This window comes from Chiloscyllium punctatum, chromosome 27 (genome assembly GCF_047496795.1).
Source record: "Chiloscyllium punctatum isolate Juve2018m chromosome 27, sChiPun1.3, whole genome shotgun sequence".
NCBI classification, from domain to species: domain Eukaryota; kingdom Metazoa; phylum Chordata; class Chondrichthyes; order Orectolobiformes; family Hemiscylliidae; genus Chiloscyllium; species Chiloscyllium punctatum.
In genome coordinates this window covers 15504074-15531884 of record NC_092765.1, presented here as the reverse complement: position 1 = coordinate 15531884, position 27811 = coordinate 15504074, and the positions used below count along the sequence as shown (strand labels likewise).

Sequence of the window (27811 nt, the reverse complement as noted above, 5' to 3'; positions counted from 1 at the left end):
CACTCGCTGGGAGAGAGCCTTCAACCGCCATTTGGTTTCTGAGGAGCCGAGCGTGAGGCAGAGGGAGCGGGAGACGGAGAGCAGCTCCGACCGTCCGCCCCGCAGAGGAAAAGAAAAGACGCTCATTACACACTTGAGGGGGGAGGGGGGTGGGAATTTCTCATACAAACGTACCCAAGTAAAGCAGCTCCGGCCATGGATAAGAACGAGCTGGTGCAGAAAGCCAAGCTTTCGGAGCAAGCGGAGCGCTACGAGGACATGGCGGCCGCGATGAAGGCGGTCACCCAGTGGGGCGAGGAGCTGTCAAACGAGGAGAGGAACCTGCTGTCGGTCGCCTACAAGAACGTGGTGGGCGCCCGCCGCTCGGCCTGGAGGGTCATCTCCAGCATCGAGCAGAAAACCGGCGAGGGCGGCGGCAGCGAGAAGAAGCTGCATATGGTGAAGGAGTACCGGGAGAAGGTGGAGGTTGAGCTGAGGGAGATCTGCCATGATGTCCTGGTGAGGAAAACACAAAAAAAAATATATATATATGGGGGAGGGAAGGAAGGATGCTGCCGGGGATTTTTTTTTTTATTCGCGATCATTCGATTTAATGGGAAATTGGAGCAAATTCTTTTTTTAAAAAAAAACGACACAGTGCGAGGTTCCCAGTCACTGTCTTATCCATCCCCACAGGATGTTGGAAAGCTGGTCCTCTGCCTCTGAGGCGGCGCTTCCTCCTGTATCACCATCTCCATCAGACAGGAGTAACCGGTAGAAAATGGAGGAGAGAGGGCAACCCTTCCCTCTGCATTGAGCTGCGGCTGTCGGGTGGGGTAGGCAGTTGGCAAACGCCAACGTACATCCGAGCAAGCAGCGGGTTCGCTCAGCCCACCCGGAGGAAATAAAATTTAAGATGAACTGGCCAGATGTTGTAATTATCCAGGTGTGCCCAATTTTTTTTTCTCATTCATTTAGAATGAAACGTTAGCATTCACAGATGGTTGGCCCTCATTTTAAATGTAAACTGGGCTGCCTTTTCTCCTCCCCCCCCCCCCCCCCCCCCCCCCCCCCCCCCACCGTATGAATCTGCAATTTTTATCATATGTGTGATGCCAGGTTTATAAGCGTGGGAATATCATGAGAACTGAGGAGACTGGCATTAAATCAGCGGTTTTTGCCATCACTTCATTGGGGGAGGTAGGGTTGAGAGGAGGGGAAGGTAAGAGGGGAGATCCTTTTGCTTTCTTAGCTAGGTGGAAATGATGCTGTTAACTGTGTTTAATGGTACAGGAATAACGAGTTATATGGAAGTGTTGTTGTAAATGCTCCTTCTTTCCCACCACCACCACCACGCTGTCAACCTATATAGATGACCTGTTCAGAGGTCACTGTAGCTGCCTGCCGCATTGAAGTGGGCTGATTAATTAAAAAATAATTTTTTGGGATAACTGAATAGTCACTGCTGAAGCACCTTCCAAATGGCCCAAGATTAGGGATTTCCAGTGACATATCATTTATTCGAGGTAATTATAAACACAAAATAATTGTACATTGATTCTCATACTAAACTGACATGCACATGTTTGGACCATTAATGTACTGTTTGAATAGCCAAGATCATTTGAGAAAATTACGCCCATGAGTCAAGTTTTATTCGATTCTGTATTCTCAGACTTCAAGCAACTGACTGCCTCATGTATGTACTTTTGCACCATGTTGCTAAGATTTACTCTATTAATTCTATTAAGCTATCTGGTCTAATGATCAAATACATGCATTTCTCTTTTACTATATCTGCAGCATGCATTGTCTTTGTGAATATTTCTTAGGAAAGGTATCATCTACAAGTCTTTGAACATAAAGGGCTGTCTCTGTAAAAAAAATTAAAATAAATTTCAATAATTAGCACCAGTTAATTGTAGCAGGGACAAAATCTTGTGCTGACTTTCTGAAGTTTTGGATTAGATCCAATTTGGAAGGGTAGGAGAATAAGGAATGTGGCCAAAGAAGCTGGTGAAGTCTTTGTTCATGGACGAATATTGAGGATGTGGAATGATGTAGTAGGACAAAAGTGATGAGAGGTAAATTCCAGAGTTTATGAATTATAAAGCAGGATGCTTAGCTGTTGGTAAAGTGGACAGCGTGGACAAACTATATGGAACAGCTTTGGGTGAAAAAAGGTATAGAAAAGCATTGCATGAGTTAAATGGCAGTCATTCTTTCTATAAAGACTACAATGTATGGCGCAGATAAATATCTCCAAGTAAGATGTTAGGGCAGCCAAGAACTAGTTTTATTGTTGCTACACGTTTCATCCAGAGACCCAGATAATTTTTTGGTGGCATGGTTTTGAACAGTAGATGATGGAATTTGAAATGAATAAATTAAAACATTTTTTAATTCAGATTTTTATGATGACTTTGGAAACCATTGTCGATTGTTATAAAATTCCTTCTGGTTCATCAGTGTCGTTTTAGGGAAGGAAATTGTCTGGCATACTTGTGACTCCAGACCCATAGTAAAGTGGTTGACTTTTAACTGCCCTCTGAAATTGCTTGGCAAACCATTCTGTTATATCAACCACTAAAATGTCTTTTTAAAGGATACCAGGGTGAACTATCTGGCATTGTTTTAAGGCACAGGAGATGACCAGAGCAAGGACAGCCCTGTTTACCCTGCAAAGACATTGGAGAGCGCATTCCAGTATTGGGAGAGCTATTTCACAGATTAGTCAAACAACAAGCCTGACATTGACTTAAGATACAACTCCACAAGTTTGACAATGTCTCAGACAACATCTTTACCATTCCTGGAATATCTGGTCCCATTAGCAGAGGAGGCAGCCAAGTGGTATACAGTCAGGGAGAATTGCCCTTGGAGTTCTAAACATTGACTCTTGACTTCATGAGGGAAAGTACTGAGGGTGGCAAGGCCAACAATTATACTCCAGGTGGAGGACTTAAATGTCGTTTGTAGCATTGTGTAGCACAGACGTACCTTAAACAAAAAGAGTGTCAACCACAAAACAGAATTACTTTCGTGCTAGACAGCATAAGCAGCTAGTAATAGAACTAAGCAATTCAACAACCAACTGGTCTTGCCATATCGAATTGTGTATGGTGGTGGACAATTAAACAACTTGCTGAAGATGAGCTCTGCAACTATCCCCATCCTCAATAGTGGACCCCAGCACATCATTGGAAAAAAAAGACCAGACTGAAAAATTTGCAATAATCTTCAGCCAGAAGTGCTGAGTAGAAGATACATTTTGCCTTTCTCCAGAAGTCCCCAGCATCACTCTTGCTAGTTTTGAGAAAACTTATTTCACTACACATGATAACGAGAAATGGATGGCATCACTGGATACTGGAAAGGCTATGGGCCCTGACAACATTTTAATAATATAGTGGAAGACTTGTGCTTCAGAACTTGCTGTGGTTCTAACCAAGTTGTTCCAGTACTTTCACAATGTTGTCATCTACCAGACAATGCGACAAATTGTCTAGGCATGTCCTGTATGCACAAAGTAGGACAAATCAAAACTGGCCAATTACTACCCTAGCTGATTATCAGTCAGGCCATGGAAGTTGCCATCAACAGTGCTGTTAAGCAGCACTTTCTTTGCAATAGCATGCTGCTGATGCTTAGTTTGGATTCCATACTTGGCTCCTGACCTCAACACAGTTTTAATCCAAACATGGAGAAAGTGAGGACTGCAGATGCTGGAGATCAGAGTGGAGAGTGTGGTGCTGGAAAAGCACAGCAGGTCAGGCACCATCCGAGTAGCAGGAGAATTGACATTTCAGGCATAAGCCCTTCATCCTGATGAATGGCTTATGCTCAAAATATTGATTCTCCTGCTCCTCGCATGCTGCCTGACCTCCTGTGCTTTTCCTGCAGCACACTCTCGATCTAGTCTAAATATGGACTAGAAGCGAATTCCAGAGGTGAGGTGAGAGTGACATCAGGGCCACACAATTCTTTGACGTTTGTGTCACAGGTGGACAGGGTGGTTAAGGACATGTTTAGCTTGCTTGCCTTCATTTCCCATATGTTTTGCTTATAAGAGTTGGGACGTCATTTTGAGGTTATACAGGATGTCGGTGAGGCCTTTTCTGGAGTACTGTGTGCAGTTCTGGTCGATCTGTTGTAGGAAGGTGAGGGTTCAGAAAAGATTTACTAGGATGTTGATGAGAATGGAGGGATTGGGTTTTTAAAATAGGTTGGATAGGCTGGGATGTTTTTTCGCTGGAGTGTAGGAGGTTGAAGGGTAACCTTATAAAGAAATTTATAAAATCATGAGGGGACATAGTAAGGCGAATTGCAAAGGTCTTTTTCCTAAGGTGGGAGAGTTAAAAACTAGGGGGGCATACTTTTAAGGCAAGAGGAGAAAGATTTTAAAAAGGTATGGGGGGGCAACATTTTTGAGGTATATGGGTCAAGAGCAGGCAGGTGGGATTAATTTGATTTGGGAACATGATTGGCAGGGACTGATTGGACCGAAGGGCTTGTTTCCATGCTGTATGACTGTATTTGACAATTAGTGGCATCTAGGATCACTAGCGAAACTACTGATTGGAATCATACCTGGCACAAAGGAAGGTTGTTGAGGGTGATTTCCTCGGAGCAAATATTTTCAAATTAACCTGCTCAGAATTGTTATTACAGAACTCTGGATCAGATGCAGCTTCTTGCTCAGAGATATGTATATTACCGTTGCACCGCAAGAGCCCTTTCAGTACCTCAGGATAGTGTTCTAGGCTCAAATATCTTCACCTGCTTCATCAATGAATTTGACTCTATTACAGGATCAGAAGTGGAATGTTTGCTGCTGGCAATGCAATGTTCAGCTCCTTGGATACCAGGGCAGTCCATGCCCGAATATAGCAATACCTGGACAGTATGCAACTTTTTGCTGACAAGTAGCAAGTAACATTTAAGACATATTGACCATCTCTAGCAGAGCAAATCTAACTTTTGCCCCTTGACATTCAATGGTTACAATGATTGAATACCCACTATCAACATCCTGATGTTGTCATTGACCAGAGTTGAACTGGACTAGCCATATAAATACAGTGGCTACAAGAGCATGTCAGAGACTTGAAATGCTGCAATGAATATCTCCTCTCCTGACTCTCCCAACCTTGGCAATCATCTACAAGATACAAGTCAGGAATATGATGGAGGAGAGTCGTGGAGTTGTACAGCACAGAAACAAACTCTCTGGTTGAACTCATCGATGCTGACCAAATATCCTAAAATAGGCTAGTCCCATTTTTCAGAATTTGGTCCATATCCCTCTTAAACTCCTCCTATTCACTTAGCCATTGAGATGCCTTTTAAATGCTGTAATTGTACCAGCCTCCATCACTTCCTCTGGCAGCTCATTCCATTTACGCACAACTCTCTGCATGAATAAGTTGCCCCTTAAGTCTCTTTTAAATCTTTCCCCTCTCAACTTCAACTTATGTATTTTATTTTGGACTCCCTATCCATGCCCCTCATGATTTTATAAACCTACTCCCCACTTACCAGTATAAGTGAAATTCCAACAACACTCAAGAATTACGTTCCCTGTAATTTTTGTTGCAACTATATATCACTATTCCTTCAGTGTTGCTAGATCAAGTTGCTGCATCACTCTCCTAAACAGCGTTGTGGGTTTACCTGCATTAATTGACTGCAGAAGTTCAAGAAGGCAGCTGACCATGGTATTTTCAAGGGCAAGCAGGGATGGGCAATAAATGCTGGCCTAGTGAATGACACTCTCATTCCATGAATAAATAAAGAAAAGAGACTATGGGCATCAAAGAATTGGTAATTGTATGTTCTCTAGTGTCAAATTATTGATTGTACTTTAATTTAAAACCAACTCCACACTAATGTCATACAAGTAAAAAATTGTTACATCCATTAATTGCTTAATCTAACTTTGAAATATTGGATATGATGATCCAGAAGAAATTCCTTCACCTGGAATCTACTCAAATGTTATACTTGGATACGCAGCAGGTCTTGTAATTTTGCTAACCTGAAAAGATGGTCCTTGAATGTGAAACATCTCATTTCTGCTGGGTGATAACTTTATAATTTATACTTCTCTCAAGTGTCACTTGTGTGATCCTAGACAGTGCGTGTTGACAGGTTTTATGATTGTGGAGGCATTACAGGACATGAGCTCTTCTCACCCAACACACATTTACCAACTTTTCTGGCAAGGGATGGTTGATGATGATCAGAAGTGAACATTTTCGCTGCCCCTTCTTTCCCAGCCTGAACCATTGAGGCCAATTGTAGCCACTTGCTGCTGTCTATGAAGGATTTAGCTGGCTGTAAGCTCAGCATTAAATCTGGCACTTGCCAGTTTCCCAACAGATTGTAGACTTATCGCTTGTCACTGAATGTTGATTTGTTAATTTAAGTCTGGATATAATGCTTAAAGAAGCATGGATGTAACTGGCATTCTTTTATGGTTGAATTTGGCATGTATGATTTCTGCAAATAGTATAAATTTTAAAACATTGATTAGTTTCCTTGTTGAATTCTTTCTCTTTGAACTATATTTTAATCCTGGCCATGATGTGGGAAATAACCCACTCTGACGTTTTTTTTTGTATTTACTATTATCTTCAAGAGAGATCTAAAATCAACTGACTTTTAACTTTTATTTCAAAATTGTTAAAGTAGCTAATATTTTGCATGAACCCACCATCTTATTAGACTCCAGATTTGAATTGTTTGCTTCTTTCTAGCTTTCAGGAATTATAGATCAGTGTATTATAATTAATAATTAACAAAGCTTCTTTGATCTTGTACTCCATTGTGTTAGTTTTGGACATTTCAGAATATGTAATAAGGCCATTAATCGCTTTTGCTAAAAGATGCTTGAGCGTGCGTTTTTATTACTGTTGAGCTGGCAAGTTATGGAACAATGTGCCTGTTGGAGGCCACAATTGTTGGGTGTGGGGGAGACTGTGTATTCTGCAGGAAACTTCCAGTAGCCTGCATTATAGAGCATATGCATATAAATTACAGTTATGCTGCTTTCAGTAACTGACTGTTTAGTTGCTGAAATTCCAAACGATGACTACAATGGCAAATATTGTTGTCAAATGTCTTTAGTGTTCATTGTCAGCTTTTGGGCTAGTTATTAACAAATAAATGAATTTTCCTCCTGTGAGAAGTTTAAAAGAAGTCGGTTTTTGGATAGAAAGAAATTCTAGCCATTTACATTTTCAGGCCATCCCAAAGTCAATGAGGAACACTTTTTGATGCAGACTCTTATTAGTAGATACTGCAGCCAACTTGTACAGAGCAAGGTTGCACAATGGTCAAAGGAACTGTTCATCTGTTTTCGTTTTTATGTTGGTTGGTGTTAATGCTAAGCAGAGCATCAGGAGAACTCCCATGCTGCTGCTCATTGTTTCATAAGAGCTTATAGTTTTATCTGAGAAGACAGATGGACCTCATATTAACACTCTGTTCGAAAGATGGCACCTCTGAAAGTGCAGTATTCTGTCTACTGCACTGCAGTGTCAGCATAGATAATATGCTCAAGTTCTGAATGAAGTACTTGATTTTGACTTTGAAAGTATTACCTCCTAACCAAGGTTGAAATTTTCATTTCATACAGCATGTGCAATATTTTAATGTAGCTTCTTCAGCATCAGACAGTACTTTTAAAAGACACTTGGTTTTTTTGCATTAATTACCAAATATCAACGATGTTTAGCTTTTTCTGCTGAATGTAGCTGATCTTGAAGTAAGGCAAAGAAGTAATGGAAATGTTCCGTTTAACAATCGCTGCTGTTATATCTTTAGGTAAGATGAACATTCTCAAGACTGAACTTATCCATTTGCTATGTACTAAATAATTAGTTGCAATACACAGATCAACATTTTAAAACATTCAATTATTATAAATAAAACAAATATTTTAAAAATTCCAGTGCTCAATTAAATGTGAATTGATCACTTAACGTTTAAAATTTGAAGGAGAGCGGAGTTTTGTTTAGTGACAGACTTTTACCCTCCGCATGTAACATATTTTCACAATGCATTTTGCTAGAATCTAGAGAAGAAAGCTATAAGCCTATAGATGAAACCTATTTCAAATCAGGTAATTTCCAATATTGTTAAAAATTCACTTTGTAACAAGCTGTGAGGGTAACTGGATTGCCTGGTGGATCAGAGCTGTGCACTCTGTCTTCCAATTTTTAAAAATCAAATATGTAGAAAGCTATAATTTAAAATCAGCTGAGTGCAGATCAAGAAAATTGAGGTCCAGTTCTGGCATGCCAATAAAACCTGACTAATATTTTTCCAACTTTATGCAGATTTAATTACAAAATGATCACATGCACATTTTTCCACACCCAAAAACACAATCTGCTTTTATCCCTTTGAAAATATACTAACACTTCTCAGCTGCTGGACACCCTAGGTAAAGTAGATATTACTGATGACTACACAGTATTGACGTTTACCATTTAGAGTCATAGAGATGTACAGCACAGAAACAGACCCTTTGGTCTAACGTGTCTATGCCGGCCAGATATCTTGAACCTATACTTTTGCTTTTCTATGCCTGTTTCTGTTTTCATTCTTCCAGAGATGTAGGTATCACTGGCTAAGTCAGTATATGTTGCCCATCTCTAATTGCCCTTGTGAATGCCTTCTTGAACTGCTGCAGTCCTTGTGGTGTAGGTTCATCCACAATGCTTTTAGGAAGGAAATTGGAGAATTTTTATTAAGTGACAGAGAAGGAATAGTAATTATAGTTTCAGATGAGGATAATGTGTGACTTAGAGGGAATTTTCAGGTGGTGTTGTTTCCATGCATTCAGGTGTAGTCTTTTATGGTATAGATGGTTTGGAAGGTATTGTTGAAGGAGTTTAAGTTCCTGCAGCAGTGCATCTAGAATACAATAGAATTGCCTTTTTTTGTCAAATATACAACTCAGGAGTATAGTGAAAGGTTTATATGTTGTCAATTACAACACCAACTTAGATACAAAAGCACCTAGGCACAGCTTCTTTTATTACAAGAAAATACAGAAATAAAATGTCCAGCATTATAGAAAAGAGCTCAGTACAGCAGACCATGCTGGCACTTAGTTTCCAGTCCACACTGAGCCCTGGCTCCATACCGCAACGTGCCACGCCAGGAGCTGGTGTGCCAACACTGCGAGGTCACTATGCCACACTCAGAGGCCACTATGGGAGTCTGCTGTGCCAGGCCAGGAAATAGTAGCTCCTTGCTGGAGGCCAAAGGTAGCCAGTGCACCACCTGGAAATCGAACTTTCATTGCAAGAATTGGAATCTTGCATGATACCAGTACATCAGCAATGCTTGTATGTGTGTGGTGTATGTTGACTGCAATCAACCAAGCTATTTTATCTGAAATGATGTAAAGCTGCTTGTGAGTTGTTGGAGTTGTATTCATTCAGGCAAATGGATGGTGTTTCGCTATACTCCAGATGTCTGCCTTATTGATTGCAGACAAAGTTTGGAAAGTCAGAAAGTAAGTTGTGTGTTTGAGTTTCCAGCCTGTGACCTGCTACAGTTGCACCAGTATTTCTGTGGCTGCTTTAGTTCAGTTTTTGGTATATAGTTACCTCTAAGATGTAGGTAGTGGATGCTTCAGCATCAATATTGCTATTGAATGTCAAGGGGAAATAGATTCTCTCTTGATGGTCATTTTATTCCACTTAAGTGCTAGGTAAGTTCCTTCCCATTTGACTATGCAAGCTTAAATTGCCCAGATCTTGTTGCACATCTACATGAACTGCTGAATTATAGAGTCATAGAGATGTACAGCACAGAAACAGACCCTTTGTTCCAACTTGTCCACACTGACCAGATAACCTTAACTAATCTAGACCCATTTGTCCATATCCCTCTAAACCCTTTCTAGTCATATACCCAACCAGATGCCTTATAAACGTTGTAATTGTATCAGCCTCCAACACTTCCTCTGGCAGCTCATTCCATACACACATCACCCTTTGTGTGAAAAGGTTGCCCCTTAGGTCCCTCTTAAGTTTTTCCCCTCTCACCCTAAACTTATGCCTTCCAGTTCTGGAGTAATTAAGATCATTAGTTCCCAATTCGAATGCCATCTTCCAAAGATGTCAACCAAGCTTGTGTCTAACTGATTTTTTTTTCAGTTTTCAGAATATTTAATAAGGTGCCTTGCGATGTATCCTTGTCACAAATGCACTTTCCAGAACACATTCTGTGACCCAGATATGGTCTCCTGTTTTTGCTTATATAAGAATATTGAAAAATCAGTAGTGAAGAAATAGGGAGCTATCCTATGGACATTTTATCCTGTTGTCCAAATCCTCCTCTTCTGCACACTACATATTGCACATGGGGAATTGGGATAAAGCTGCAAAGGATCATCCAAAGTAATTGGTGTAAATATATTCACAATTGAGCATGTTTTAGTATACCTTCATAAAGGGCATGCATTTGCAGAATAAATGGAACAGTATTGCCTGAGTCATTGTGAATCCCTGCAAGTGTTAGGTTCTTTTCCTGAGGTTTTGCACACAAGATGCAATTTGCACACACCGACTTCTGCAAACAGTTAAAGTTTATTTAAGTTTGTACAAGCTAGGTGACCCCCTTTGACGACCAGACCATGTAAGGAGACCAGATTTCCTTCCTTAAAGGAGATTAGGTCATCTAGATGGGTTTTTATGCGATGATTACATAGTTGCCATTAAGCTAACTTATATTTCCAGATTTTTTAAAATTCAAATTTCATTATCTACCATTGTGAAATTCGAACCAGATCCCCAGAACATTAGAACCATGTTCATGTTTACAAGTTCAGTGACATTACTACTGTCTTCCCATGTTATTGAACTAGGAATAGGAATCTTGGTTGATGCAGTCTTTCTGTTCTTTGAGCTTCTACTCCCTTCCCATAAAAATGGCACATTGGTGTCACTTGTACCATTCAAATAAAATAACTCAGCAGAGGGGAAGAATCAAGCTTTAAACCTTCCTCATTACCCTACTGGGTGATATATTCATTCAATAAATAAGGAAGACTGAGGAAAAAGCCTTGGATATTTTTTATAATACCTTGCATGTCGTCTCATGATGTACTTCATAGCCAATTAATTGCTTTCGAAGTATAATGATTATTATTGCATATCATCTAAGCAGTATTTAGGTGTTTATTTGTGTTGCTATAGAATCCAAGGCTATGGACCAAAAGCTGAAAAATAGGATTAGTGTTGTCTGCCCTTTTATTGACTAGTGGGGATGTGATTGGCAAACAAGCCACCACCTGCCCGAGAACCACAAGTCTATGTGAACAAACGCAGAAGCCAATGTGCATGTAGTAAAGCTAAACAAACAGCAGTGAGAGAAATAACTAGTTAAACTGTTCCGCTGATGTTTGTTGAAAGATAAATGTCAGCTTTCATCCTTGCAGGGCGTTATTCTTCAAATATTACTGAGTTTTTAATGTCCTGTTATAAGAATCATTGGCATTATTGCAGATCATCTTTTTCATTGACCCCACCAGAACCAATGATACACACTGAGGCTGCTTTTTTTTTTCTCTTTTTGTCCTCAATTCTTTGTGAAAACTAGATATTTCATTGTGCAATGCAGCACTGAGCTAACAGATAGCAGCACTGACTCAGCTGATTTTAGGCAGTCAGTAGCTAAGCCAGTGCTGAAGCAGGTTTAATCTTGAAACTCTTGCTGACTTAGCTAGTAATAATCAGGGTTACAATATGGGTAGTGTGACTGATGCCCTGGGTTAGTGAGCAGAAAATAGATCAGGATTTATGATTCCCATGAGTTGGCCATTTCTAGGTTTCAGGATAGGCTAGTTTAGCCTCTTACACTACCAGATAGAATCCACATGAGTAGTAGTTATTTGGCTGAATGTTTATATAGGTTGTATGGCCTTTATAAGGCAATATCTCAGTTTCAGTAAGAGTAAGAAAAAGGCATAAACTAACACTGAATAAAGATTAGCATTTGGCTTTGAAAAATTGCAATGATGCATAATCTATTTCTTTTGCATGTTCAGTTAATCAGCTGACTCTAATCTTATAGAGACACTTGACCAAAAGCAAGGATATTTTTAAACTCTAAATTAAGCAATACAAAGTGGAGTTCTAAAACAACTGTTTTCAAGTGCAATAAGTATAATTCTATAAATGGAGCCCAGTACTGTTATAACTGAACACCTTCGAATTCCATGCTGATAGCATTTTTTTAAAGGAAGACTATACTATTATTTCTTAAAATCATGATCTCAAATTGACCACACCTGACCTTTACATTGTCTGGCACCTTTGCTTAGTTTCCAAAGTGGAGCAATATTAAGACAATTGTGACAACATTAAGGAGGAACAAGGTCAGTATCATGGGCAAGTTTGAGTTATTTACTGGTCATTTGTGTCTTTGCGCATGAACACGTAATTTCAAGACTACCACCACACTAAGCATTGCTTTCCTGCTGAACTTGCTGTCTAACATGGTATGAAGCAAGAACAACAGGTGCATGGCCCCACTTAAACTTAGTCGATAGGATTGTAGGTCAGACGAATAATTGTGTAGCGGTTTTTGTGGGGCAGTGGTAGCATCCCCTACCCAAACCGAGACACTCTGATTCAAATTGCTAAGGAAAATAGCTTAGAGAATATTTGAGAAGAAAGCTAGAGATTGGATGTAGCTGTCATCCCTGCTTGGGTAGAATGAACATGCAAATAGAGGAAATCCTAGCATGTGGTCTCAGTCAGGAGACAAGGTTGTAAAGTATGTTGATGAAAATTGCCAGGATTCCATTTCTCAAACAGCCATCCAAATCTTGGTGCTAAAAAAGGCAAAGTTAGGTGTTGCAGGCTTCAAAACCGTCTCTGGATAGTGTACCATGCTAATGAAGAGAAACAATTCTGAACTGCAATAGAAGACCAAGATTTCAGCATCACCCAGCAGAAATATATGACTGGTATATCACACTTCACCAGATTAAAATTGAACTTTGGTAAGAGTGGATGCACTTTTGCTTGTATTAAGAACATTGATATGATTCCTTGAATTTTCATATGCCAACCAGTTAAATGGGAGGCAAAGTTGGAGAAAAAATGGTGTCAGTGAAGAGAATTGACCATGAAAAGAATACATTCACAATTCTGGTAACCCATGTTCTGTTGGCAGAAATGTTCCCGGGTCAACATCTCTGTTGCAGGCTTGCTGCAGTGCTCCAGTGAAGCTCAGTGCAATTTTGAAGAATAGCACATAATCTTTCCGCTTGGGAACTCTGAAACCTTCTGGACTCAATATGAACAGTTTTAATGCTTGAGCACCTTTTCCCATGTCCTTACCCCAAACCCCAGACACCAGATTTGTCATCAAATAGGCTGCTAGCACACACAACCCATTGTCAGCTATTCATTCTTCCAGACTGACCTTTACTCACTCCTTTATCTCTCTGTTTTTCTCTCTCTTCAGGCTCTATCTCTCCCTGTTGTCTACTCCTTCCCCCCCCCCAACCATCTCCTGCATAAATACCAAACTTTTCCTAGCTACCATTAGTTCTGAAGAAGGCACACTGGGCTTGAAACATCAACTCTGCTTTCTCTGCACAGATGCTGCCAGACCTGCTGAGTTTTTCCAGAAATTTATGTTTTTGTACCTTTGTTGGCAGGACAAAGCTTAATTCAAGAAAATTCTTCCAAAAATGATAATCCCCAGGAGGAACAGTCAACCACATTCATGTCATGTATGGATAAAGGTGGCTTTAAAATAGGAGTAATGAAAGCTTGGAATTTTTGATTAGGAGGATGACATGAAGAAAAGATGTCTTGTTATCTGGGACATGTTCAGATCATGTCACACTACTATTGCTGAAGTTAGATCGCAAACTGGTAATTGTGCAATGGTCCCTGGTGGTCTAACTAGGCTTATTCAACCATTGGCTATCTCTCAAAACAAGCATTTCAAGGATAGCATGATAAAATAAAAGTGGAATGAATGGTTGCTTGAAGGAGAAAAGACATTTGGAGTCACAGAGCTGTACAGCATGGAGACATACCCTTCGGTCCAACTATCGTCCCGTTCCCCCTTAAGTCAAAGCAAAACACTCAGAGACACAGTTGTTTTACCTTCCTTTATTCCAGGCCCTGGGGAGGGAGGGAGAGAGAGAGAAAATGATTGCCCATGTGCACAGAGACATGAGTTCACGGTCTTCTCTCGAACAATAGCTTCTCAATGAATTATACAGTCATTTTACATGGAGGAACGTCCAGATAAGGCAACATACCATATTAATTGGGTGACCGTTACAATTGACGAGTATCAGTAGCAGAGGCCAAGCCCTTTACTGTTATGCAATGGGTATTCTTAACTTTGCTAATTGGGCTCATACAACGGATACTTTTCCCCTTGTGAGCTGACCTTACATACTGAATGTTTTCAATATTGTTAAATGGCTCTACATAATGACTAGTTTTCCACCTTGTTACCCCATTACCCTTGCTATTGTTAACTGTAAGTTCTTATCTGATCTGAGTTGTACTTAGCTGAACCTCTTGTTTAACAAAACTCAGAACTTAACGTAACTCTTTCCTTGCCTGCTTGTACCCTATACACATTCTCACAACATGTCCTTGCTGACTAGATATCCTATATACGTCTAATCCCATTTGCCAGCATTTGGCTCATATCCCTCTAAACCCTCTCCTCATCTTATCCCAGATGCAGTCTTCTAACTTGGCACCACTCTCATGACCTGTCCTACCTGTCTATCTTCCTTCCCACTTATCCGCTCAACCCTCATCTCTGACCTATCACCATTACCCTCACCTTCATCTCAGCTACCCTCCCCCAGCCCCCTCCCCCTCCTATTTATTTCTCTACCCCCTTGGCTCACAAGCCTTGTTCCTGATGAAGGGCTTATGCCCGAAACGTTGATTCTCCTCTTCCTTGGATGCTACCTGACCTGCTGTGCTTTTCCAGCACCACACTCTCGACTCTGATCTCCAGCATCTGCAGTCCTCACTTTTCCCTCTAAGCCCTTCCTATTCATATAACCATCCAGGTGAAGTGTTATAATTGTATCCGCCTCCACCACTTCCTCTGGCAGCTCGTTCCATGCATGCACCACCCTCTGGTCCCATTAGGTCCCATTTAAATCTTTTCCATCTCACCTTAAACCTCTGCCTTCTAGTTTTGGACTCACCTCCTAGGGAAAAAAAACCTTGTTTATTCACCCTATCCATGCCTCTCATGATTTTATAAATGTTTATAAGGTCACTCCTCAGCCTCTGACACTCCACAGAAAATAGCCCCAACCTATTAAACCTCTTCTCTATAACTGAAAGGTTATGTGAATTGGCCATCCTAAATTGCCCGTAGTGTTAGGTGAAGGGTCAAATGTAGGGGAAGGGGTCTGGGTGGGTGATGGGTCGGTGTGGACTTGTTGGGCCAAAGGGCCAGTTTCCACACTGTAAGTAATCTAAGCTAATATAAGTCTAAATCTAAATCTAATCTAAATGAAATCCTTCAATCCTGGCAATGTCCTTGTAAATCTTTTCTGAACCCTTCCAAGTTTTGTAACATGCTTCTTATAGACGAGAATTGAACGCAGTATTCCAAAAGTGGCCTAACTAGTGTCCTGTACAGATGCAAAATGACCTCCCAAACTCCTATACTCAATGCTCTGACTAATAAAAGCAAATATACCAAACACTACTTTCACTAGTTTTTAGATCAGTGGTGCTGGAAAAGCACAGCAGGTCAGGCAGCATCCAAGGAGCATGAAAGCAACGTTTCGGGCAAAAGCCCTTCATTCCTGATGAAGGGCTTTTGCCCGAAACGTCGATTTTCCTGCTGCATATGTAATCCTATGTGTGGGCTGTAGCGGCTTGGAATGAAGTTATCATCTAGAAGGTGTGTCTTGAGCCTTGAACAGTGAGTTTAGAATTCATGAATGGCCAAGTGTTACGCCTTCTGTGATTGCATCAGAAGGTGCTATGGGAGAGTGAGGAAGTGTGAGGAGGGACGGAGGAGTGGATCAGGTTGTCATAGAGATAAAGGTCAATACAGAATGCTGACAGTGGAGGGGAGGGATAGATAGGTTTTGAGGTGGCATCATGCTAGAGGTGGGTGAAATGCCACTAACTTAAGAAAAATGATTTTCTCCTTAATCTCTATTTGTAATTCTTATTTTGGAGAAGTTAATGCTGATAATAGAATGCCTTTCCATTTTGATACCCATTGTCAGCCTTCAACACACTGTTATTTTGAGATAGGACATAAACAATTTTTCACATACACAATCCAATCTCCCTACCTACCTTTGTTCAAGTTTGCATTTCTCCCCTCCAGTATCAATGTTCACATTTTCATTTCTCAAAATGCTTGTAGATGCAATCCATTGGCAATAATCCTAACAATTGCCACAACATTTTTTTAATCATGGCTTTTTAAAATATCGTTTTATGTTCCCCTTGAATATCTCATGATTTTTTAACAAACAATTTTACTTTACAGAATTGTTTCAATATTAAAATCTCTCATTCCTGCATTGGTTAAACTAGCATTTGGATTTTCTTAACCTTCCAAAATGATCACTATAAATTCCCATTATTTCCTCCTCCTCTGCAGCCACACTTCTCATCAATAACCAAGTTAAAAATCACACAACACCAGGTTATAGTCCAACAGCTTTAATTGGAAGCACACTAGCTTTCGGAGCGACGCTCCTTCATCAGGTGATTGTCCCCCCCCCCCCCCGCCGTGTACACCCCCGTCCAACACCGGCATCTCTGAATCATCAATAACCAGGTTTTCTTAAAAGCCAACACATATTTCAAAAGGATGCATTTCAGAAGAAGTTTCATTTAAAGGTAAATACTTCAGAATACTTCCAAATGTTTCCTATTCACGTACTTATCTAAATGTCTTTTAAACATTGTAATTGTACCCACATCCACCACTTCCTCATGAAGTTCATTCCACATGTGAACCACACTCTGTGTAACTACTTTGCCCCTTATGTCTTTTTAAGGTGAGAGAAGAGAGAGATTTAAAAATGTAAATGTGTCCCCTAGTCTTGAAATCCCCCATCCTAGGGAAGACACCTACCATTAACCCTATGTACACCCCTCATAATTTTATAAACTTCTAGAAGGTGACCTCTCAACCTCCTATGTGCCAATGGAAAAAGTCCCAGCCCATCCAGCTTTTCTTTATAACTCAAACCTTCCATATCTGGCAACATCCTGGTAAATCTCTTCTGAGCCTTCTCCTGCTTAATAATATCCTTCCTATAACTGGTTGACCAGAACTGGATACAGTATTCCAGAAGAGGCATCACTAATTCCTATAAACCTCCACATGACTTCCCAACTCCGATACTCAAAGGACTGAGAAATGAAGGCAAGCATGCTAAATGCCTTTTTTTAAACTACCCTGTATATGTGAAGTAAACATCAAAGAATTATGTACCTGAACCCTTAGGTCCCTCTGTTCTACAACACATACTTAATACTTTGTTAGAAAAGAGGCAATCAAAAATAATCTTAAAAATCACACAACACCAGGTTATAGTCCAACAGGTTTAATTGGAAGCACACTAGCTTTCGGAGTGCCAGTCCTTTATCACTTGATTGTGCTCCAGGAGCTGGTGTTCTTCCAATTAAACCTGTTGGACTATAATCTGGTGTTGTGTGATTTTTAACTATGTACACCCCAGTCCAACGCCAGCATCTCCAAATCAAAAATAATCTTGGTTCAGAGAGTCAAGATGTACAATCAGTTTGGAGTACATAAGAATTAGCAAAAAGAAGTAGTCCTGGTGAGAGGTTATATGCCCCTTCATGGTCATTCAGCTACTCTGGAAAAAATCAAGAGGTGAGTGATCGTGAGTGTACTGCTGTAACCATGGGAGACTTTGATCTTGACTGGACAAATCAAATTGATAAATATGGCCTGCAGGATGAGTTCATAATGTTTTTAGAGCAGTTTCTTAGAACACTGTTCTGCATCGGAAGAGGGAATGGACTATTTCTGACCTGGAAATGTGTAATGAGAGGGTTAATTAATGACTTCATAGTCAACATCCGCTTTATAAGAGTGATCATTTAATGATAGAATTTCACATTCTACATTACAAGGGTATAAAGACAGCACTGGCTAACATTGGAATGGGAAAATAGACTAAAAGGGAACATGGTAGAGGAGCAGTGGTCAGCTCTTGCAATGTTTCATTACACTCAACAAAGATATTTTCCATTGAGAACTAATGACTCAGTAGGAAGGATGCACTATCTGTGGCTAACTAAGAAAACTAAAGATATTATCAAATTTTGAAAAAAGACAGATTAGTTCTGCAATGATTTAGTAGTAGGCCAGAGTATTGAGAAAATGTTAGAAACCTGCAAAGGATAACGAAAAAAAGGAGAAATTGGTGTGAGAGATAGAAACTAGCAAAATATATAAGGATGGTACAGCTTTTACAAGTATATAAAAAGGAAGAGAGTATTGACAGTAAATGTTTGACTCTTAGAGAATTGGATTGAGAAATTAATAATGGGAAACATAGAAACGGCAGAAACGTTGACCAAGTATTTTGTATCTTGTTTGCAATTGAAGTTGGGAGAAAAAATCTCAAGAATAATCGAAAAGCAGATGTTAAAATGAAGGAAGGAAATTACAGGACTCATGATTGCTAGAGGGGAAAAGTACTAAGAAAACTAATGGGACTAAATGCTGACCCGATGACCTGTATTCTAGCATCTTTACAAAGTGTTTGCAAAGATAAGTGGACACATTAATTGTATTCTTTCAAAGTTCCAAGATTCTGGAAAAGTCTGTTCTTTCCAAAAGGTTGAGATGTACCAGTATTCAGATGTACCAGGAAGGAGGCAAAAAGCCAGGCTCAGATAGCCTAACATCTACCTTGGATATCTGCTGGAATCTATTACAAGGAAGTGGTAATGAGACATTTAGAAAATAATTACATAATCAGGCAGAGCCAGAATTGTTTTTGGAAAGGGAAATTGTTTGACAAATTTATTAGAGTTCCTTGAGTATGTCACAAGCAGGGATAACAGTACATATAGTGTATTTCAATTTTCAGAAGTAATTCAGTGATATACTTCATAAAAGATAATTACATAAGATAGGAGTTCAGTTTTTGGGGTATTATGTTGGCAAAGATAGAGGATTAGCTAATTAGGCGGATATGGATCATTTTCACGTTGGCAAATTGTAACAAATGGAGTATCACATTGATATGTGCAATGCCCTCAACTATTTATGATCTATATTAATGACTTGAATGATGGGACTGATTATACTGTGGCTAAATTTGCTGACGATACCACAATAGGTAGGAAAAGAATTTGAGCTGAACACAGAAGTCTGCAAAGAATGTCGGCAAAAAATTGTCAGAATGAGTACATTGTGGGAAAATATGAGATTGTCACTTCAGGGTGAAGAATAGAAAAACCAAAGTATTTAGTAAATGGAGAAAAACTGCAGAATGGCTGCTGTAGAGAATGATCTGGATGAATGTACATGAATCACAACAGTAGCAGGCTTGTACAACAAATATATTGGCAAATGGAGTATTGGCCTTTATTGCAAGGTGGATAGGGTGTTAAAGTAATGAAGCCTTACAATAACTGTACAATGCATTGGTGACACTATTTATAGGTTACTGTGTCCAGTGCCCTTGACCTTTAGTGATATTACTGTCACTGAATCCCCCATCTATTAACAACTTGGTGAGTATCATTGACCAGAAATTGAACTATACCAGCCATATAAATAATGTGTCCACAAGACCAAATCAGTATCTAGGAATTCTGCTGAGGGTAACTTATGTCCTGACTCCCCAAAACCTGTCCACCTGTCCACAAGCCATGAGCCAGGAGTGTGATGGATATTCCACGCTTGCTTGGATGAGTACAGCTCTAAAAAAAGTCGAAAGGTTGAGAGCATCCAAGACAGAGCAGCTGGCAGGGTTGGCACCACATGCTCAAACACTCACCACCAACACAGTGTCAGCAATGTTTACCTCAAGAAGATGCACTGCAGAAGTTGACCAAGGCTGCTTAGACAGCACTTCCAAACACATTGTAACTATCATCCAGAAAGACCAGGTTAGCAGAGATATTTCCCATCCGAGTCCCTCTGTATCCTTCACTGTCACGAAGTCAAAATCCTAGAACTCTTTGCCTCAGCACAATGATGTACTGACATTGAATGGACTGAGAAGTTCAAGAAGGCAGTGCATCACCACCATTTCAAGGGAGGCTAGAGATTGTAGTAAATGTTGGCCCTGCCAGTGAAGCCCACACCCCCTTAATGAAATTTGATTTCCTTACTTCAGGAAGGATATACTTGCTTTTGAAGCAATTCAGAAAATGTTGTTTAGGCCAATTCCTGGAAGAAAATACTCTTGGTTGGACATGGTGATTGTTCGGCACTTACGTGATGCAAATGCTACTTGCAGCTTACCCGTGCAGCTTGAGTGTTATCCAGGTCTTTATGCACAGAGGAGCAAATTATCAGAGGGTTTCAAAGTTCCACAAACAGCAATGAGGTAAATGACTGGTTAATTTGTTTCGGTGATCTTGGTTGGTGACATGTAGAAGATAAATTGTGAATTGTAAATATGTTATTTTGCATAATGTAGTCTTCATTCTTCTGCCATTTCCATTTCTGTGAAGCTCCAGAATGAAGATCTGATATTAACCAGTCTCGTTTCCTCTTTCTAACTAAAAATGTCTATTTGCATTAAGGAATTTATCATTATATCCCATTAACACAACTATAAATATTTAGCTTCTGAGGCTATATCTTTTTAAGAAAACATGCTTTCATGTTTGGTAGATCTGCTGTAGGAAATAATTATCTTAAAAAGGTATAATGTGTATAAGGTTTGTATTTATCACTTGCACATCACTCTGGAAAGCTAAGCAAGAGAAACTATTGGAGGGGGGAATGTACAAGCACATGATGGGAAGACTAAACCATATAGCTGTTTTGTCATTGCAGAGAGACGATTGGTTGTGGTTTAATCTGAAAGTCATTATGCCTCAGGCGAGGGGAAAGGTTGAAAAGGAAAATGCTTCACAGTGACCTCAGCTGGTGTGGGAATTGAACTTGTACAGTATGTGTCACTCTGGATCACAAACCAGCCATGCAGCCAACTGAATTAAATCAACCCATTCTGTGTGCTACTTTTAAATGCCTTGTGCTGGATATTCTGCTGTAAAAGATAAGACACATATTGTCGGAGCTTTTCCTCTTGTACCAACCAGGATGGTTCACAGGAACTACCAAAGCAAAGGGAAAATAATGTTCTCTGAAAAATGAACCATTCAGAGTGCATCTGCCTTGCTTAAAATTTTAAAAAGCTGGGCAGTTAACTCAGTCATCATTAACTGGTACATTCTTCATGACAACACCAATCAGAGTTCACTTGCCAGTCAATTAACACACTCTATATAAGATTTGGTGTTCTTTTACTTTGATAGTTCTTGTGAATTGTCCTGATGAGTATAAGACAAAAAGCTTCAACAAAATGTTTCTTTTCCAGCAATTCTCAAGTCTGCATTTCCAAAATTACTCTAGGTAGTCTTCCCTTCATTTCTTCTTAACAGTGGTATTCATTATTGTTAATACTTTAACGGACCATCTCATACAGTTTCTGGGTTATCTTTTCAATACACTGTTAAGTGTTGATTTCTTTTTCCCAGGCATGTATCTGCCTGTTTTGTTTTAGGACTTAATTTATCACACAGTTATTAAGTCTTATAGTTTTCACGTGTGTGCTTAGTTAAAATTTGTTATGCCTACGTTTTACTCACCATGTGTGCTTTGGTCTGCAATATTTGATAATAAAATTAATCTATCAGAATTTACAGAGTAACTCTAATATTGTACAGTGATGTTCACATTCTTAGAATTAGCTACAAAGCATATATACAAGTTCTCTGTTAACAAATAGTAAGGTATTCTTCCAAAAGTTTCATAAAATTTATAACTAGTCTAAATATAATACTTTTTTGATTTTAATGATTACTCCTATAGTTTCTGTAAATGAGTTTAGATATTTTAGAGTCTGATATAACGCAAATAATTTTATTTCTTGCAGTATTTGCTGGACAAATATCTAATACCAACTTCGACCAATTCAGAGAGCAAAGTCTTCTATCTTAAGATGAAAGGAGATTATTACCGTTATCTTGCAGAAGTAGCTGCAATTGAAAACAAAAAACGTAAGTTTTTACTGCTGGTATATTATCTGCAAACAACAGACAGAAGGTATTTGTGACACTGCATGTTAACTCACCAATATGGTGGTATAGAATGGTCAAAAGGATTATATATGAAATCTTCAAATACTAATCTGATTTTGGTATCAGTTGAGGATGATGGAAAATTAGAGTGTGATGCAAAAATCTTTGGTGTTTTGACCTCTGCTGAGTTTGAAAGAATGGTTGTGTATGAGATTACACCATCCAAATCAATATCACTTGTAATTATGTGTCGAATAGATAGAAAATGCTGATAAATTTAGAAGATTGAGTTGTGAGGAAGTATGCTGCAAAGGGATGGAAGCAATTGGGGTATGAATTGCAGGTTGTGGAGAGGAGAGTGGAGTAGGGAAGGAAAAGAGAGATAGCGATAGACTAAAATTACAGGCAAGGGAACACTTTCGATAACAAAAAATCGCTTAGTGATTACATAAGTGCTGCTAAAATGAAGGATATTTTCAGGCTTATATTCTGTCTTGTCACAGAAACTGTTGAGAACTCCCAGTCGTCATATCAAGAAGCATTTGATATCAGTAAGACAGACATGCAGCCAACACAACCTATCCGATTAGGTCTTGCCCTGAACTTTTCAGTATTCTACTATGAAATTCTCAACTCTCCAGAGCAAGCCTGCGCACTGGCCAAGGCGGTAAGCAAAAATGTCAAGGACTAACTTTTAAAAATATTTTTCCTTGTGATCATTCAATAGAAGAATCCAAATAATTATTTGGATAGAAATAGTGTGTGTGGATATGGGAAAAGGCAGGAGATTGTCACTCGGTAATACACCAATAGACAGTCCTTTGCATCATAACAACTCTGTGATCTTGTTCATTGAATATACTATGCCTGGATAAATTGTCACATGAAAACTGTATTAATTTTGGAGAAGTCTTGGTACCTCACCTTTAGTTTTCTTCCACTTTATTACTTTTCTAAGACCAGTGAGAAATGACAGATTCGTTTGATCCTAAGTTTAGTTTTGAACTCAAATAAGCTTCTAACTGCTTATTTCCACTTCTGAAAAATTGCCTATTGCTGCACTTACTTTAACTCTGTTCTGAAATGCTGATAGTATCGTCATTGTCTCCATAGTTTAGATTAGATTCCCTACAGTGTGAAAACAGGCCCTTCGGCCCAACCAGTCCACACCGACCCTCCGAAGAGTAACCCACCCAGACCCATTTCCCTCTGACTAATGCACCTAACACTATGGGCAATTTAGCATAGCCAATTCATCTGACCTGCACATCTTTGGATTGTGGGAGGAAACCGGAGCACCCGGAGGAAACCCACGCAGACACAGGGAGAATGTGCAAACTCCACACAGACAGTTGCCTGAGGCTGGAGTCGAACCTGGCACCCAAGTGTTGCGATGCAGAAGTGCTAACCACTTCTTTCCTGATACATTATCCTCTACTTTCCATAAACTCTACCTTACCAAACTGCACTATCTGTATCCTGCCCTATGCTGAGACTTGCTTGCACTTTGCCTGTTGGCTCTCAATTCCCAAAACTTTGAGTTTAGAACATTTGGTGATGTCTTGAATTCCTCAGTGATCTTGCTCTGCCTTATCTCTGCAACTTCCTCCAATTATATAGCTGAAATTCATCTACTTAAGCAGTGCAGTTCATAACAAAAAAAGACAGATGTTAATACATGGTGTTTTTGTTCACTTCATTGTTTTGTCTAATTCTAACATAGTTGATTTAGCGGTGTGGAATAATGGTGTAAGTTGACCATATGACAAAAAATTGTAAACAATAAGTGCAAAGTCACAAATTCAAGCAAATGTGTAAGCGTTTATTTCCTAATTGGGTTGTGGGTCTTTAAACAAATTGATAAATACCTGGCTAAGAGGAAATCAAATATTATTAAAGGTAGCTGTAAAAATTGGCCAAATAATTAACCCCCTTAAGATCAATGGGAAAGATAGACATAGAGTGTAATAATGTAGGAAAGAGCTTGTTTCACATTCAGCGAATTATTTTTAAATTTATAGTCATTGTAGCAATGGTCCTACAAACAATTGGATAAATTGGAAGATTTTTTGTTTGCTCTCTAAAATTACTTCAAAAGTGTGGACTACATTAGCAAGGGTGCACTACAGGATGTCAATTTTTTTTTGTATTCTGGATATCTGTTACTATATTTTTTAAAATCTGGTAACTTTTACCTTGAAGTTATTAATTACAGAACAGAATTCCAGCGCTGTACGTTTTTTTAAATGCATCCCAAATCATGCATCACTTTAAAATAGCTTATTCTGTTAAGCTGCTATGTCCTTTTTCCTCCTCCCATTTTTGCAACTGATTTATAATACAGTACTGAAATATTTTTTGACCTTTGCTGTCTTCAGGCATTCGATGAAGCTATTGCAGAGCTGGATTCACTGAATGAGGACTCATACAAAGATAGTACACTCATTATGCAACTACTTAGAGATAACCTGACGGTAAGTGAAATTATACAACACTGTAACAATATTTCAATAAATGGTTATTGAGCTTAATGAGAAGATTGAGGCATACAAAATCTAAACAGTTTTTTTAAAGACCATTAATGCTCATGTTTTTCAATATAATGTAAATAAGAGTGATATGGTTAAGAATACTATAAAAATATTTATACTGTCAAATCACCATGAGGAATAGAAAATCTTAAATGCATGTGACTGAAACTTAGAAACTTAACAGAAATTTGCAACACTGGACAGTATCTAGAATAAAATTATTGCAACCTCTTGCTCAGAAATCTATGCAAGCTTTGGAATAAACAAGCATTTGAAAAATGTTTAATTTTTTTGCCTCAACTTGTGTATAATGTACAAATAACCCCTCTCTTTGGAATTTGCAACAGTGCAGCATGGCAGAATTCCCTTTAACTGAGACGTGAGAAACACCAAAGACCAATCATCAAAACCTTTTCACTATTGAGATTCACCTCATTTGCACCATGTCACCTTGCTTACATTGGCCTGGACCATGTGCAGACTTGCCCTTCTGTTTGTCCCAAAGCTGATGTTTATCTCTTTCTTTGTGTTTAAAAGATTTTTCGAAAGTCTTACTGATTATACATTCAAATACCTCCTCTAATCCTCTTGCTCCATTTTTCTGCATGAAGCACCGTGATCATTTATTCTGTCAATGATGCTATATTAACGTAAATTGTAACATTAAAAATTATTCTTCATATAAGTATTGAGAGAATATACCATTATGGCCATTAAATTTTATATATGCAAGCTTTATCAGAAGTCAGAACATAGCAAAATAGCCAGAACAAATAGCTAAGTCTGCAGAGGCCCCCAAGTATTGAACGAATGGAAAGTTTGACATCTATGTGTATATTGTTTTTGTAACTTTAGAAATGTGTTTCCTGACAATTAAAAATGATATTTGGTATTCACAGTATTAATCACTAATTCTACTTGTATATACTACATTGTTAAACATGTGGTTTTCAAAAATATAGGCTTAGAAAATTGTTGCTTTTCTTGCAGTTATGGACCTCTGATAATGCGGCAGATGATGCTGATGGTGGAGAAGGGGGAGAGAACTAAACGCACAGATGGAGCTGCTGTCCAATCCTCTTTTACATGTCTTCATTCTTTAGTGTTCCACTGACAATTCCAAGAAAGGAATTTCTCAATCACCAATACTGAATAGATGCACATGTGAATGCCACAATTTAGCCTATGAAAATCTGCAGCTTGGAACAAATGCCATTCCTTAGCTTTCTTTTGCTAATTGTTCTGACTTTGTAGTGTGCAGTTGGGCACCTGCTACACAAACAGCAGAGATTAAATTTGCGGCGTATTTGTGAATAAGTTGATGTAGGTCCTTTTTGGTTTGCAAAGGAAATTTATGATTGCCAAGAGCAGCTATTTTTAATGAATGGAGACTGGAAAATGACTAAAATCCAAAACACAGAATAGAAAGTGTTTGAAGAGCACTTTAAATATGGCCATTGATTCTTAAAGACTATTGCTTGACATTTCAGGTTTGGAATGTGCATACTTTGGTACACACCAGATAGTGTATGCCAGACGTAAGCACATTGTTACTCAAAAGTGTGTACTCAGCTTTAGTGTCATGGTCCTGAAGGTGGATCAATATTTATTAAAACAAGGTTTTCGGAGCTGCTTGGCAATCTAGCAATTTACATTGTGTTCTGAGCTGGCCGATCAAGATTCAAGTCCCAGAATTGTCTGATGTTCTGAACCCATTGCATAATGAGTTTTCTCTATTGTTCAGATGCCTTGCTGAAACCCCATTATAGTCAATTTTGTACTGCTTTTCATTCCTACTAACAGGAAGTTGCATGGCAGCTACTTGTCTTGTTTTTTTTGTTGGGTTAGGTGGGATGGGATGGAAAAACAGGAAATTTTGTTTAAAAGTTGTGCATTAAAAGAAAGTCTCAACAACAGCAGAATTCTAAATAACACCATCCCTCAGCGTTCTGGTAATAACGGACATTGTAATCCTAAGTAAGTAGCTTAGTGATTTTTCCTAAATCAATTTCTATGCCCATTCTTAAACCAGCCAAACTGTAAGATTTTATCATCCATCTCTATCAAATCAGTCACCCTTGTACTCCAGTTTTTTTCTTCAGAAACGTTGACCAGTTTAGAACCAGAAAAATAAACTAGATTGGAGAAATTAATGCAAGAAAGAAATCCAGTTTCAGCCAGGTTAATAAAAGGGAGAAATTACTGTTGGTACAGAATACCTGACTCTCAATCTGTGGTGTTTTGGTAAAAATGCAAAATGTTAACTGGATCATTTCCTATAGCTTATAGTAGTTTGGTATATTTCTTATTGGCTCATGCAGTGTTAGATGCTCTGTGCCCTTTATTTTAAAATGTAACTTGTTTTATTAGTTATTGATTCAGTTCATTCTATAAAGTGCTGTTATTTTCTACTATGAAATATTTTTGAGGTGAAAACTGATTTAACAAAATTGGATTAAAATAAGTTGAAGGGACCTAGGATATGTCAGATTCGACTGTAGTTTTGTCATCGTGGAAATATTGGCAGTATTTAATCCAGCACTGCTGTGTTTTAATATATACATATATATGTATATGTACGTAAAACTTTAATGAAGGAATTACCCTATTTTGTTTTTAAAGTTTGAAGCTGGTAACTGAAAGTAATATGCAATGCCAATAAAACATTCTTCACAAACTGATTCATTTTATTTTGATATCCTTGATCTTATTAACGTTTATCAATTACAGTAAAGCAATTGTACCAAATAGTAAATGGTACTGTTAATTACAGTACAAACTATTATAGTATGCTTCTACTATGTTTTTGCCCTTTGTATTAATCTATAAAAGTCAGGAGCACTTTGTTTAATTGCAGTTGTACAAATCATAAAATATCAGGTAAGTGAGGGAGAAAAGAACATAGACAATAGGTGCAGGAGTAGGCCATTCTGCCCTTCGAGCCTGCACCACCATTCAATATGGTCATGGCTGATCATCCTTAATCCGAATCCTCTTCTTGAA

General features: G+C 38.8%; 1 protein-coding gene across 1 annotated transcript; it reads left to right on the top strand.

Annotated features, from left to right (window-relative positions):
• On the top strand, positions 1-27489 carry LOC140453454 (14-3-3 protein beta/alpha-1-like). Its single transcript, XM_072548144.1, has 5 exons — positions 1-498; positions 22133-22256; positions 22781-22944; positions 24656-24751; positions 25799-27489. The coding sequence occupies exons 1-5, from the start codon at positions 196-198 to the stop codon at positions 25856-25858; spliced, it is 747 nt and encodes a 248-aa protein (XP_072404245.1). The 5' UTR covers positions 1-195; the 3' UTR covers positions 25859-27489.
• Positions 27490-27811: the final 322 nt, after the last annotated feature.

Bases quoted from the DNA above. Each gene is read 5' to 3' on its own strand.
- LOC140453454 (XM_072548144.1), top strand. From the start codon at position 196: ATGGATAAGAACGAGCTGGTGCAGAAAGCCAAGCTTTCGGAGCAAGCG. The intron at 499-22,132 runs GTGAGGAAAACA...TATTTCTTGCAG, and splicing joins AGATCTGCCATGATGTCCTG to TATTTGCTGGACAAATATCT. The intron at 22,945-24,655 runs GTAAGCAAAAAT...TGCTGTCTTCAG, and splicing joins CCTGCGCACTGGCCAAGGCG to GCATTCGATGAAGCTATTGC.